General features: G+C 40.0%; 1 protein-coding gene across 1 annotated transcript; it reads right to left on the reverse strand.

The window, feature by feature from the left end:
• Positions 1-85: 85 nt before the first annotated feature.
• LOC135494524 (E3 ubiquitin-protein ligase RNF13-like) lies at positions 86-10,906 on the reverse strand. Its single transcript, XM_064782574.1, has 9 exons — positions 10,798-10,906; positions 7,269-7,409; positions 6,978-7,067; positions 6,552-6,762; positions 6,136-6,220; positions 5,458-5,657; positions 4,753-4,833; positions 4,355-4,567; positions 86-3,899 (listed from the first exon to the last, which is right to left on the reverse strand). Exons 2-9 carry the CDS (start codon positions 7,389-7,391, stop codon positions 3,589-3,591), a joined length of 1,314 nt encoding a protein of 437 aa, XP_064638644.1. The 5' UTR covers positions 7,392-7,409; positions 10,798-10,906; the 3' UTR covers positions 86-3,588.
• Between the last annotated feature and the right edge of the window lie 1,933 nt (positions 10,907-12,839).

A 12,839-nucleotide genomic window follows, 5' to 3' on the forward strand; every position in this document is an offset into this window, starting at 1 on the left:
GTATTGACAAAATTGAAAACCGTCAAATTCAATTTCAAATTTTGAATAGACAGTGTAGGCCATTAAAGATAACAAGATGTGAATATGATATTTTTCTTCAAATTGTACATTTATTTTACAATAATCATTTCAATATACAAAATATTACAGTTTACCTCAGATGATGTATTCTTCCCAAGCATTTAATAACTATATTACTTCTATCATTCCGGACACGAAATGATTTGACATCAGCTAATTTAGGCAAATTTTAACTCTGCTTTGACAACAAAATGAACATGGGGTTAGATACTTGCACAGAGCTACTTGAAAAGTAAAACCCTGACCTTCTGAAGTTTTAGGGCCAAGGGTAAATGCAGCCAATGGCTGTTGGCCTTGCCTTATGTCAAACCATGGGGTAGCTGAAAAAGTAACTCGCACAAACCATACTTGTAAGACTTCTTCAAAATTCATATGTCCATGGATCCTGCTATTTAGTATAAGCAAAACAGTGCTGAAAATCATCTCAAAAGTGATTAAATTTTACATTCAAGTGGAATCTGTCCGAAATTTCAACCAGAAAACTCATTCTGTTTCGTCAAATAAAGTATGACATCTTCACATGCTACATTTTTATTGCCTGTTCTGTCAATGCATTCGGAAAGTATCCCCAAGAATAACGCCATTTAGTGTTACAAATATCACATCATATCATGCAAGTTAAAGTCAATAGTAGAAAAAGTGAAATCTATTATAAAATATATTATTTACAATTCATTTTGAATCCACGTTTCGAGGAAGATAGATGAAAACCGACAATGTGAAAATCCCAATTAGAGTCAGACAAATTTGAAAAAAATGGATGTATTCCTTTGCATGGTTATGGCCTGTTCATCAAGCCTGCGAATCCTGAAGTTCAGTCAAATTCAAGTCAGAAATACGCAATATTTTGTCATCCGCTGCATTAAGAATTTATCAAGACTTGTCTTTATCAATTCTTGTTTGCTGCATACTGGGAATCTAATGAGTTGGCTACTGGGCTCAGAACCGAATGATTATGGGTCTTACTCCGAGTGGCATCAGGAACTTTCTCCTGCCTTAGAATATCAGGGCCCAGTTGCTAAATCGTCATCAGCAGAACAGTAGAACTGGCAAGCTATCAGACTAATGACTGCAGGCAAAACTTCGAAGACAAAATCTACCAGTGCAGCGCACACTTGCTCTTTGTAGGAACGACAGCATTAAGAAAATGTCGTTGTTTGGAGACTATGTACAGATAATAGAGTATGAAAGAGAATTACTGCCAAATTGGTATAGAGAACTCCTCTTGGATATTGGGAATGAGTTATCCTCCTTGGTTCAATGCCAAATGAAGATTCCACACACTGGCAGCCAAAAACGAGAAAGTACAGCAGGAAAATTGGTCAAAAAGAGAACACATTCAATTCATTGTACACAATTATATATACCGGTACTTAAATTACTGGTCATGAAATAATGTTTATAGGAACACTTCATACATCAAATGATTGCAAACACATCAAATCAGAAACAAGCATTTTTAATCAACAGTTGTATTTGAATAAAATCATAGCACTGTTTTAAAACATTTAATACAACTAGCATGAAATTTGAACTGACTGAAGATTTTCCCGAAAAAATTAACTTTTTACTATTTTAAATTCTTTGTTTTTTTCTAATCAAAATTTTTTTCATGATTTATATATTTTCGCAAATCAACGCTTTTCATAAAATTTGCATAAAATAAACACCCATGAAATTCTGGTGGTTAAAAGTGTTCAAGGCCAAGCCACTTCATTTGAAATTTAAGCGCCCCACGAACAAGATTTAAATTGCATGCAACAATGATCAGTTGTTTGCATGGTCACCAAAATAAATTAACCGTCAATCGCAGCAAAAAGTAATCAATATCAAACACTGTGATTACGAGTTTTACCCGCAGACAACAGATCTTCTTGTCCCGCAGAGAAGCGATTATAATCGCTGATTGCTTGTTTACACAGCGCTTCAGACATACGATGCAGTAGCAGCTCTTTGAATCCCGCTCATTTCGATGATAAACATTTTAAACGAGATAATATAAACTAGAACATAAATTTATTTACAAATTTTTAAAATATTCATCACAGTTGTTGATTTATTATATGTAAGACAGGTGAAATTAGACCAACATTTCTTCATCGTTAGTAGAAACTTGAAAATCATTAAGTCAAACAGCATGTTGGCTTAGCTACAAACTATTCAACTTTGCCTATAGACTTTATGCCTTAAAATGGAAACCATGAGCACATGAAGATTTAACTGTGGTCTCCATCTTATATATAGGAAGAAATTCATATACATGTAATCTTAGCACAAAGAAGTGTTCAGAGGTGGCATCTGTGTTCATCTAAATTCTCAATCTTGGCACAATTTGCAAAGGAACGCTTTCCTGTCCTATTCATGTTCAATAAAACGCACATGCATCATTCAATAAAACATTTAACTCAAATAAACTTTAAATTCCAGAACAATCTCTGGAGTAATAATGTGCAAGTTAAAATTTGGCATTGTCTACTTTAAATTTGTAAGCGAAGCTAGAAGCTGAAGGAGAAGATTCACTATCCCGGATGTTTACTGCACTTAGACACAATAAAATGGTACGACTTTAAGAAAATATTCCAACACTGTACATATCAAATCACAAATTCAAACAAATTGAAGAAATTGAAAACTGAATCCTGTTTATGACTGATGAGTTCCAAGAAATTTCCCAACAAGACGACTCATAATGCCTTCAACGGTCGCATATCAGACAATAAGGAAGATAGATAAGATCACGTCACGTCACTTGATGTCAACGATGCATCGCGACCTTGTTGCGGTCATACCACCTGATTAAAAGACGCATATTGACATTGACGATACCTAAGGTCACACTATTTCACAACAATTAACCCTTGGTGTGGGGTTATGTTATAGGAAAGGTATCAATGAATTTGTTGGCATGTCTAGCAGGTCTGCAAGCCAAGATGGTCAACCGATTAGCATTTTACTAGCAATTCCCAAGCAACTTTCACACCAATGATAACAGCAGTTGATTAGACGCAGTATCATCTGGCCTATACCTGTAGATCTGGGGTTAGTACAGTCTAGCTGACCAGACACACTTTTCAAAAAGCCCTCTCAGTTGATCTCAGCGCATTAAGCAGTGGTTACATAAGCAAGCAGCGTCTATTTTTACATGGAACCTGAGGAGAACCTGTGGTTACTCTATGTAATACTATCCTTAAGCTTGGTGCTCATGAGGATGTACAGGGTTGTAAGCCAGATGGATACTACCTCTCATTAACTGCTAATGATGACAAGGGCCTTGACCGAGGGAAGACAAGAGACTTATATGTATGCCCTCAAATGACATGGTATGAAACAGACCCCTTCAACTCCAACTCTAAAAATATTCAAATTGGTTAAAGCAGATTTCAATGTAACACTGTTGAAGATCACACATAACTGAGGATTGTCTCCATATAAGAAATTCAAAATAGACTTCCGTGCAACGCCATCAATTGTCTGCATTAGGAGTTAAAACAAACTAAAACACAAAATTTAGACGACTTTATCTGATGATTCGCCATCACTGTCTCTGTCACCATTCAAAGAATTATTCACTCTAACATGGACGATGGGTTCTTCCATTTCTGGTTCCACTTGCGTTGCGACGGGGATCTCCGGTCCCTGGACCCCGCCATCGTGAATCCCTGATGTGCTTGGCAGAGGAGAAGCCGTCCCCTGGTATTCTGGGCTGACCGAGGAGCCCGGGCTGTACATGTCAGCCTCAGGTCCATACTCACTGTTGTCCGAGTCGGAAAACTCAACGTCAATTGTCGTGACATGACCTTGAAATGGAGGTGGCAAGCCTGGAATGGGAAATTCAGCGATCACGAGCAGTCTCCTAGGAAAAGTAACAGCCATATCTTTTGCTCAATAACCCAATCAGCAAAACCTTTCTTGATCAAGAACTTAAAGTACCATGGTCACCTAACAGTTCAAGCTCAGCACCAAGTTATGTTTTTCTCAGTGATTAGTTCAACTTGAACTCCATCTGACTAACAAACAGTGGCCAGACATGTTGTTGACTACATACAACACATTATTACATAACTGAAACACGTAAGGTATGAAACCGAGTTGTCATTGTGTCGTTAGTTTTCCTGCTGTGTGGGATTGCTACCTGGTTTGGGAGGCCTACTCCATTATCACGCCGATCCCGCTGCCATCCAGTGTCTAAATTTGGTAACTGAATTATGGTACTGTGTCTCTAAAGCCTTGAGAATTGTGATGTTTCGTGGACACACGAATGAAAAATACATACCAGAGTTCTCAAAGGTTGAACCCCTCGTTCTCGCAGGCCCTCCGCTTGCCTGCAGCAGAGGTGTGACCTCACTCTGGCCACTGTCGTTATTATCTTCCTCCGAGCTGCTGTCATCTGAGTCATGGCTTTGGCCAGGGAAAACCTTACGCTTACACACAGGACACGTACGCTTGTTGTTCAACAACCACGGGTCGACACACTTCACGTGGTAGGCTGGGAAGAGGAAAATTACCAGTTACAAGAGTACATATGTCATATTTGACAAGTCACGATTGAAGCTTTTATAAGAACAAACTATAGACTCAAAAGGAGGACACATTGTGTCAGCTACACTTAAGATCTTAACATCCTGAAATTGTGGGATCATCAACACAGAATACTTCCATTGACTGACTTACCATGTGAACAGGGTAACACCCTCATTTTATCACCTTCTTCATAATCATCCAGACATATAGCACAACAATCATAATGATCACCTGAAAGTCATACAGAAATGTATGAGAGTCGCAGTGCTAGGATTGATTCAAAGGGGAGTACAAAACAAATTTTTTACTTTTTTTTTAGTTTTACCTAAAATCATGAAAAAAATTTGATTTTTTTTTCTTGAGAATTTTCTTCTCAAAACAAACGGCTTCTAAACGACCTAGTTTTATCTAAAATCATGAAAAAATTTAATTTTTTTTTCTTGAGAATTTTCTTCTCAAAACAAACGGCTTCTAAACGACCTAGTTTTATCTAAAATCATGAAAAAAAATTGATTTTTTTTTCTTGAGAATTTTCTTCTCAAAACAAACGACCTAGTTTTATCTAAAATCATGAAAAAAATTTGATTTTTTTTTCTTGAGAATTTTCTTCTCAAAACAATCGACCTAGTTTTATCTAAAATCATGAAAAAAATTTGATTTTTTTTTCTTGAGAATTTTCTACTCAAAACAAACGGCTTCTAAACGACCTAGTTTTATCTAAAATCATGAAAATTCCAGCAGAGGCTGTAAAACAAACTTTTAACAGCAAAAAGGGGGGTACATAAAGCAAAAAGGGGGGTACATAGCCCTTTCTTTTCAAGAAGGTCTAGCAGTAGTACTACTAGCACTGCTCACCTTTCTTAAACTTCTTGATGGGTATTTTCTTTAAGTGCGACTTTGAAAGTCTTGACCGGCGCTTCTTCCTGATATCTCTGACCCACTTTGCGACCATGAAGATGACCATGAGGATGAAACACACACCAACAACAATGGCGAATGGAAGCAGGTAATAGTTTGGATTGAACGGGATGCTGTTGTCGATAGATACCAATCTCCTGGGAAAAGAAAAGAAGAATATTGTATACTTAATGCAGAACAAAAAACTTGGGTTGTTTTTGCAATGAAATCAAGCCTCAACAGACTGAATTGCGGTAGTTGTTTTGAAAGTGGGTCAAAATGAGGCCAGTGTATTGTGTGATGTCTGGGTCAACGGGGAACAAGACAATCTAAAGATCACTGATCATGGTGGTACAGTAACAAGCACAGAGTGGAAAATAACCTAGCCCCATACAGGGCAAGTATGCCTTCTTATTCCACCAATACTATTCAATGCATTACCACTGCCAAGCTCAGCCTCCTTGCACAGAACCAGAAGTTTATATTCAACAACATAGTTTGGTCCATGCTTGAATTGGTGGCCATTGCCCCCAATGCCCTAGGCTAGCTGTTGCAGCTTTCTGGCACTGGCTTCGAGTGGTACAGTTGTACCAGTGATTTTCCCTTCTTTCTCAAGGGACGAATAACCGTACGTACCCCTTGGTATAATCGAATTGCGTGGCTAGGAGGATTCCATCTTGTTCTCCAACAAAGCAGGAAGGAATGTGAATGCCCTCATGACCTGCAACAGATGGGTATTGGAAAATGAGAAAGAAGATTTAGAGGGCACAAAGGCCATTTTGGAGGGCACCGCCTGCCGTGGCAGTGGCGACATAGGTTAAACAAGAGCAGTGCAGTAGGCATATAGCAAAGATGCAATGAAGTAAGAGAATTGGTCATTAGCGAGTTTATTATACTGATCTCAGGGGATTCTAAAGGGCATAAGGGTCAAACTCATAACCTGAATGGAGTTCAGCCCCTGCTAGCTTGAGCAGGGGCAGTACAAGACACACACTGAGCAGGGGTAGTACAAGATGCACATTGATACTTGCATAAACTGAACAGGATCTCACCTTGCCTTCCCATTGTCAGAAGGTAATCAGACCCGACATTATGCACAATAACCGCGCCATAGCCGGCTTTTTCTGCATTTGCTACCTTAGTATCGAATGAACACCCATTCCGGCTGGCAACGAGGATCCATTTTAGGTTTACTGTGACATTGTACGGAGGTGGATCAACTTTATCACATGCTTTGCTTGGGTTGGCATATACCACATAGCCCTTAAACGAAGATTGGAAATAACATATTTAAGGGAAACATAGTTTGAATCCTCCAGAGTAAGGCTCAATTCATAAGCAAACGGTCATGAAATATAACAACATCCTGGCTAACGTTTCTGTGCACTAAATAAGTACCGACGAGCAATCAGCTATTATCAGTAACACCCTTTATTAGGAGGACTCTACTCTTGGTAGGAGAAGGAAGGAAACCTTACCAAGAGTCCATCTCCTGGACCTGGGAAGGGAGGTCCAAAACTGGCTGGCAGATCAAGGAATAAAGCTATCGTCTGATTCAAACTCCCAGTCTGGAAAAGAAAACAAGGGGGAATTATTTATATTTCAAACTAACTTCCAAAATTTTGTGAGAATGAATTATGAATCATGAATGGCATGTTAGGGTGAAAATGAACCTTCTCATTTCTTGTTTTATAATATAAGTCTGGGACAGATCAGTTAGCGAGATACCCCTGATAAGTGCGCGGGACTCCGCCCTGACCGATGCTTACCACAATAATATCAGCATTTACAACAGATACATGGAAGAGCGCTAACGCTAACAGGTTGATCACGGCGTAGAGATACAGCGCCGTGATGTGGCAGGGAATACTAATCCCGCACACGGGAGTCATCTCGGACAGTTCTTAGGTCTGAAACGACAAGAAATCAAGAAGTTAGCGGTGGCCATGTAACCATGCATGTTAGTCATTAGTACGAGCTTCTATCAACCGAAGAACCAACTCTATTACTGAACAGAATGATATTTCCTCCAATCCAGAACTGCCCCCCTATGAACTGAGATGTCAGCTGCCATGGCAACAGCGTCAACAATGGATTAATTGGTATGACAATACCACAATACATGTATCAGGATACAAAATAAGGCAGTTCATACCAAGGTGCAAATTACAAAATATCACACGGTTCCTCTTATATAATACAACTGTATTCAGGAATAAATGCAGATATTTTGTAATTTGTACCTTGGTATATATATTCAGTAGACATTAATATCATCAGACAGATCCAAGTTATGAAAGTAAACCAATTTCAATATCCGAAACAACAGCATTTTTGTATTGTAAGATCAGAATGGCATGCTAAAAATAAGTACAAAATTGACATAAAACCTCATGACCAATTATTGCAATATTTGGTCTGACTGTTGTGTGGGTTTATCAGTTTTAAGATCAAATGGAAAATTGAGCATCACATGATGTTCCATCGAGCAGCTATTAATTACATTGTACTAAATAAGGCTTTCAATTCAAATACCTTTCGATTATATTTTAGCAAACACCATTCAAGGTTTAAAACCCAGTAATAAGTGTCAGTCACCTACACATGTATTTAATGTACTTAATTTCAAAGGCAGCAAATTTTGAACTTATATATAGGGCACTTTTGACTTTATAATGTTTGATTTCGCAATGTATGACTGATTAGAGATTATTAATATACTGTTTACCTGTTATGTATACTGCCCTTGACCCGACCCAAATTCATGCCACCTGTTAACAATTCGATTGACAGTGTGCTTGCACTTGCACAACTTACACAAGATTGTCCTATATCTCAACCTCGGTTTATCTGGCTGAACCCCCCATAGCATAACAGTGCCACATAACGATATACGCCTGAGCCTTAAGAAGAATGAATAATCTCCATGAACCTCGTGAATACTTACGAGCAATGGTATAATCCAACCACACCAGACAAATATCACACTAAGTATTCACCAACTCAAGTACAAGAGACACAAAGTTTCCGTCCACAACCGATCACAAAGTTTTGAATACTGGTATCCTGAGACGAAGAATCCCTTCCTAACATTTTCAAGGTTGTACGCACACAGCACCACAAAACGTGACTTCAACCCCTGTTTTGATTTATCACAGAATCAATGGCGCAGCAAGAAAAAGGTGCATGTGATGGCTGAATTATCCAACAAATGATCGCAATCGATAATCACATGCCATTCAGACTCCCCAACAGCACAGCCCCACCCAATTATGACAAGCTTCCACTGAGATTTACAACTCCCCAATTGCAGAATGTCGAGATGGGGACGAAATTTTGAATCACAGATTAGTCACAGTGTATCACTGACTCTGGATCATTTTGGATCATATTCCACAAAACTTTTGTTAAAACCACCCTGTGGCACTACAGTCATTACAAAATAACCCTACAAAAGCTGCTATTGTTGTAGAGTAAATGTTAGAAAGGTGAAGACACTAATTATACTAAAATCAAGTGAGAGTCACATGAAAGTCATTTCATTTTTATAGAATTTGTTTGAATTGAAACGCAATTACAGTACCTGCACTGCTCCAATTTTACAAGTAAATGCATAATGTGTTATTGTATGTCAATGGGTGATATGAATAAAGACGAGCAAATGCCTTTTTCTAAAACTTCACGTACATTTACACTAGGCCTTTCTGTACAAAATTGAAGTGAAAGCATTCGCTAGTCTTTATTCATATCACCCATTGTAAAATGGAAATGGATCTGGGTCAAACGCTCAACACACAACTTTCTAGTTTTTAAACAAAAAAGAGAGAAATCTCAGAAATTGAAACTTACCAAATCAGTTTTTAAAATAGAAACCATCAGAAAACAGTTTGACTGTCATGAACTGTATAAACCTAACACTATAATGGATCAAAGAAGCTTCCGACCGACTTTCAACAATTGAAATTTTTCACACACTTTTTCCAAAGGCCACCATGTGATTTCGCCTACGATATCATATCAAAGCTAACCGCATTATCCACCGTAAAAAGGGCGTGGATGGATCAATATAATGGTGTAGCCTCGGGTAATCATTGATGATGATATCACAAGATGTTTGACAGGTGATGCATGGAAGTAGGCCAAGAGGGCTTAATTCTACGCCGACAGTGATATCTGGTAAATTTTCACCCTTCCCCCCCCCCCACATTTGATGTTGTGGTGACATACTATAAACTAAAGATGGAGGGATATTGGCCGCTTTAGCTTTTTATCATACATGTTATAGATTTGTACGCTCCCCGAGTGATATGACAGCAGCAGGAAGAATACGCCAAGTTTAAACATTGATTGTTACTAGGCGTAGCCTTAATCAATGTGATAAAGTGGTAACAGAAACCCAGCAGTCAGCTGACGGTTTATTCAAAGCCACCTGATTAGCTATCGATCACATTACTGCAGGAGCGATCACGAGATAAGGGGAAAGGAAGTTGAAGAGTTGAGGGTGTCTGACTGAGAGTCACTGATTGGCAGTCGTGAGGTCCCTGGTTCAATCCACACTGTGACTGTCGCCTTGAGACGCTAGGCAGGTCTGTCTGCCTAGCATGCCTTGTGTATCACACCCATATCAGACTATAAACAATAAACTTCAACTTTTTTAACTGCAGCGACTAGTGAATTTTCAATATGTGACCCGTCACAGCAAAACCAGGCACATGTCGCACAGAAGATGAGCCTAAATGACACCAGGAGATAATGGAAGAAATAGGTGTGCTCGTATTTCACAAAAGGCAGACAATAGAGAAATGAACAAACAGTCTGTCTCAACCTGCCAAGCTCAGAGCGACATGCGCCTGATTTTGCTGTGACGGGTCACATATTGTAACATCAGACGATACATTCACATGACACATCGTTCGATGTGTAGTGTAGGCGATGCCGATCGGCCCGATGGAATATATTGTGTGTCTTCCTATTTTCATTTGAATCTTGACCTCTGCAAGCCAGCTCAAGCATCCATCAAGGATGTGACAAAACCACCATTCGGACGGACCAGGAAACCCCCAACAGAGCAGTGACGCAGTGTGTACAACGGACTACACTACACAACCCCCGTACACACGAACAGTGCATGACGATGAGTGCATCGATTCATGTGCATTTTTAGTGCAAATGTATAGCGGATGTGTACAAAAAATAACAAATAAATATCCATCCCTACCAATATTCCACAGCCAAACTGTACAGCTCCCTAACGTTAACAACACAAGTTTACATGACATGTGCCTAGATTATACATACCTCGCCTGCCCAAACCTCATTTGATCCCAGAAAATGCAGTTATTCGCTCGATTTTGTGGGTATTCCAGAAGTAAACACGCAAAATGGCGACCACTGACGTCTCGTGACGATTTTCAGTTTACATTTCTGTTGGTAGATGGCGACACCAGACGGTGGCTAATTGTATTCTCACTGGTGAGAAACCGTGTGACTTGGCACGTGGTCCACGTCGATTTATCGAGAGTGTGCGCCAATCCAAGCATCTGTCTTCGGAGGAGGGTAAACCAGCTAGTCCCTTCCCACTACACAACCTGCAACAACTGCTACAGTCGCCGATTTTCTTTCTATTTACAGCAGAATCAGGAGAACACCAATGCCAAGGATTCAGTGGAACATATTCGACTCTCATTTTCATGTGTTTGGTCGTCTGGCCATGCATAAGTTTTATATTGTCACGTGTTAACTACCCGCCCCCGCCGGCTTCGATTTTTCTAGGTCGCTCCATGAGCCTTTGGAGTATCAGTAACTGTAAATAAGTCATTTCTAGTAACATCAAAGTCGAAATGCGTGGGATAATAATTGTGCGACTAAAATTGTACAATTTTGCGTAACACTCGACGTCGAAGACGTAAAACGTTTCAAAGCGTCATGGTGCACCACGGCGGGTGGAAGACAGGCTTGTTGATTTCTCGTTGACTTCGAAAACTTTCTTCGATGCCACCTGGTAATGTCATCTTTTCAAATGGTCATGAGCTTTCTCTACTGCGTTCTCTACGCATACCAACAGATGCTGGCTGACCCCTTGTTAAGGTAGGCGAAAGTGAAAAAAAACACGATTCCCACTCGATGTGATGAGTATGTTCAAGATCAGTCCCACTCACCCGGCCACAACTCACCCTCCTCCTTGAAAGTGCAGTGGCATAGTTTGGGCCGGGTAGCGCAAGAGGCACTCACCGTTTTTCGGCGGAGATCGGCGATGTTACCCCCCCCCAAAAAAAAAAAATCGGACGAAAAATGAGCTATTTTAAGCGAAATACTGACGGACAATAGTTTCCATTTTTCCTGAAGTGACCATAGTTCCGTTACAACCTTTTTACGGACCCGTTTCAGTCAGATGTTACCAGGCGGGCAGAGAGATCCCCAGAGATACTTTAGGGCGCTCAAGATCAGGAGAGAAGGTGGAGTGGTAAGAAAGGGGGACAGTTGTTTTGTTAAAATGTCAAAGATGTTGGGGGGGGGGGTCGTCGTTTTCCCCCTCAAACGCCGTCTTCTGGTAAACCCGGCAGTTACATATTATATTGATGCCCCCGCAAGCGAGCGATATTTGTTGCATTAGATCACTTCATAATCGCAGGGCCAAAACACCCTCGTTTGGAAGCGCTTTAAAGGTCACGTGCGCTAGAATTCGCGAATAAGTGTTATGTATTGTCAGCAAAGAGCCTCCCTTGGGCCTAAATCAAGGCAACATCAATATTTGTGCCAATATTTCAAATACGAGAATAAATTCTCACATCGAGGAAACAATCACACGAAATGAGACAAAATGTCCTCATAAACCTGGAAACTCATATGATTGTCCGAGATAATGGTCATAAATATCCCTTATTTTCCATTCAAGACATTTGTAAACATGGCCCCTGACGGACGTGGGCTCATGATGAGTGATGTACTTTTTTTATGTACATGATATTCTGTCGGTAAATTTGCCATTGTTGACATGATGGACTGCAATCTCATTGCCTCGACATCGGTAACGCTTGCTAAGTGATATATACGTGCACCGTGTACCTTTCGGTAATTGGCAGCTTTAGCTCTAGATAATCAGAGAACTTCGTGATTTTCATTTCAGACCCGCATTCGTCTCGCCATTATACTTGGCACAACAACTGGAATGGCTGCGGGGATGTGCAATCTGTTGCTAGGGTACGGTGTGATGTTATTCCTGGTCGCCATGTTTGATATGGATGACCTTGAACCTATGACCAAGTATTCGATTGGGTAACACCACGGAGGGACCGCAAGAGCCGGGTATCGACTGTGTCGGGAGTCGCACCGAGGAACGT

The sequence above is a fragment of the Lineus longissimus genome, chromosome 10, assembly GCF_910592395.1.
Source record: "Lineus longissimus chromosome 10, tnLinLong1.2, whole genome shotgun sequence".
Taxonomy (NCBI): domain Eukaryota; kingdom Metazoa; phylum Nemertea; class Pilidiophora; order Heteronemertea; family Lineidae; genus Lineus; species Lineus longissimus.

Excerpts from the sequence above, each read along its gene's own strand:
- LOC135494524 (XM_064782574.1), bottom strand. The coding sequence starts at position 7,391 with ATGACTCCCGTGTGCGGGATTAGTATTCCCTGCCACATCACGGCGCTG. Across the intron at positions 4,834-5,457 it reads CATCAAGAAGTTTAAGAAAG|GTGATCATTATGATTGTTGT; the intron begins GTGAGCAGTGCT and ends TATGACTTTCAG. Across the intron at positions 4,568-4,752 it reads GGTGTTACCCTGTTCACATG|CCTACCACGTGAAGTGTGTC; the intron begins GTAAGTCAGTCA and ends TCCTCTTCCCAG.